Consider the following 2,537-nt stretch of genomic DNA (forward strand, 5'->3'; position numbering starts at 1 on the left):
GGGAGGGCATGTGCATCCCCAGGAAGTGGTATACGTGCCCGGCAGAGCCGGTGCCCTGAGGCCAGCTGCTGTGTGTGCCTGGAGTCTGCACCCTTTCATTAGACAAGCATAAAGCCTGCAGGGCTTATTCTGATCAAACCAAGGATCTACCGGCAGCACCCCTCCGCTCTTGCCCACCTTTTGCAGAAAGTTCTGGGGTTCATCGTTCGTGTGTAGTTTTCCAATAAAAGTACCTTTTGTAGTATTTCTCTGCCCCCAAGCCCAACACTCACACCCTCTCCTTCCAGGTCCTCGGCATCCATCTGAACAAATGGAGGCTGGACCGGAAGCTGGGGATCTACGTGCTGGTTCTCTACGCCATCTTCTTGTGCTTCTCCATAATGATAGAGTTTAATGTCTTTACCTTTGTCAACTTGCCGATGTGCCGAGAAGACGATTAAAACGGAGCCGCTGCCCCCCGCCCGGGAGCTCTTCTGGACGCTCCGGTGCTGGCGTCCTCCTTCTCCTCCCCTCCCCCACCACGAGTCTCTCCTGCATCGGCAGCCACCGCCTGTTCTTTCATGCACGGGAAGGAAGAGCCATCGTGGTCTTTGTGTGGTCACGGGCCAGGCTGCTGGGCCTCCTCCGCCTGGGAGTTCTGCCCCCCAAAAGGCAAGATTCAGGGGCCGCTGTTTGAGCAGCTTCGCAGCCCTCTGAGCCACCAGCCATAGGGACGTGGCATGTGTCTCCTCTTTTGGACACTTGGATCACAAGGACTTCTGTGTGCTGGTTGTCCTTCTGTCGCACTGCGGCCTTGGAAATGAGGCGGGCGGTGAACACAGGGTCTCCTGTGGCAATGCAGAATAGGAGTGTTGTTCTCAAGGGTCCCCTCTGGGCCAGAGAGTGTGGGCTCCTTGGGCAGCGTGTGCTACTGAGAGCCTCTGAATCCTGCTGGAGGCACTTACGGTTTGTTGGGAGTTTGGGGCTGTGACGGCAAGCACTCCAACCCTTTTTCTGAAAAAATTGCAAGAATGGAAACAGTTGTTCACAGCAGAAGAGAGAAAACGAGTGAATGTTCTTATCACTTTCATTGATGCATTCAGAGAACGAGCAATGAAACATTAAAAATAAAATGTTAGCTATACATCTTCATACTTGAAAAATATCATTCCATACAAAGAACCTTGATGGGGACCAAAAAGGTAATGCTTATGGAAAACAAATCCTATGTATATCGTGTTGGACTGACACTACGACGTTTGGTTTGGAACATAGAAAAGAGCGGAAGACTAACATCTAAACGGGTGCTAACTCAGAGACACGGTGGAGATGGTAGTTTACAGCCATTCATTCCAGACTTCCTGTGGCATGGGACGCGCTGTCAGTTTGGGTTTGTCATTCCTTGTTAATGCTCTGCTCTCAAAACCACCCTGTTCAAAGGCCCAATTGTTTATATGCCCAACAAATTTCATAGCCTGCTGAACTGGAATGCGTGTGCCGGAAGCAATGGTTACTGACAAGAAGAGAGATTTCCTGAAAAACCACCAGTTGCTCTCTGCTGAGCTGGAGGCGAGTATGAAAACCGTAACTTGGAATTTTTTAGAGCTAAGGTTGTTGAACCTTATAGTTTGCTCCACAGGAAAGGCCGAAGATGGGAGGTTGATTCAAAAATAGATAGAAACATATTAAACAATTTCGACTGCTTCATAGCTCTCAAATATATATTAAAAAGATTTACGAACACAAACCATTCCTGGTTTCTAAAAAGAAAGCACAATTCATTTTATATAGAGGTGTTCTTTTTTTATTTTTTTAATGTTTCTATTGCAAAAGGCTATCAGATTGGATGCACTTTTAATATTGGGCTATTTTGCACAGAGGACTGTATGGGAATGCCGCATGATGGTGCGAGGAAAAGAGGCTTTTCGTGATTCACCAGTAATCGGTCATGGGTGATGAGTGTAAATCCAACAGCTTATTCTTTCCTCAGACACAAAGGTTGTGACCCGCAGTGGAATTTGTGGCTGTGCTCTTTGGGGCCTCCTGAATTTCAGAAGGAGGACGTGTTCAAGCTTACGTCCCTAAAATTCCCTTAGCATGGGCCTAAGACATGACAACTCTATCACCAGGCTTCTCTTCTGGATCCTCATCAGTGTTAAGACTTCTCTTTTCGTTTCTCTACTTAGATACTCAGTGGTCTTCTGGTTGAGGAGAAGGGCGATTTTCCTAAGAAATTAGCTAATTGGGAGGCCAGGGAGCCCGCTGGTTCATCAGTATAAATGTCTAGATGCAGAGGGTTTCAGAGCCCTCAGGACCGCTCTGTGCCCTCATAAAATAGCAGCCTGGTCATCTCCATCTTCTCCATCTTCTCCATCTAACAGACTCATCCAGGTTTCAAACTGTGTCTGTCTCTGTTTGGAGTCTCAAAACTGCCCTGTGGCCTAAGTAGGGATTACTGTCCCCGTTTAACAGGAAATTTAGTCTTGGAGAGGTCAGGTGACTCTAGCTCAATGGCTAGTAAGTAGCAGAACAGGGACCAAGCTCCAGATCGCCACCCG

General features: G+C 47.9%; 1 protein-coding gene across 2 annotated transcripts in view; it reads left to right on the forward strand.

Annotated features, from left to right (window-relative positions):
* SLC24A4 (solute carrier family 24 member 4) overlaps nucleotides 1-2,081 on the forward strand; it is a 173,427-nt gene extending 171,346 nt beyond the window's left edge. For both annotated transcript variants that reach the window (XM_029237446.1, XM_029237447.1), the window contains exon 17: nucleotides 288-2,081. In XM_029237446.1, coding sequence (XP_029093279.1) covers nucleotides 288-440 — 153 coding nt within the window. In that variant the 3' untranslated portion in view covers nucleotides 441-2,081. The remainder of the gene's footprint in view (nucleotides 1-287) is intronic.
* Nucleotides 2,082-2,537: the final 456 nt, after the last annotated feature.

Source organism: Monodon monoceros, unplaced genomic scaffold (genome assembly GCF_005190385.1).
Source record: "Monodon monoceros isolate NGI ecotype Baffin Bay Population unplaced genomic scaffold, NGI_Narwhal_1 Super_Scaffold_21, whole genome shotgun sequence".
Classification (NCBI taxonomy): Eukaryota; Metazoa; Chordata; class Mammalia; order Artiodactyla; family Monodontidae; genus Monodon; species Monodon monoceros.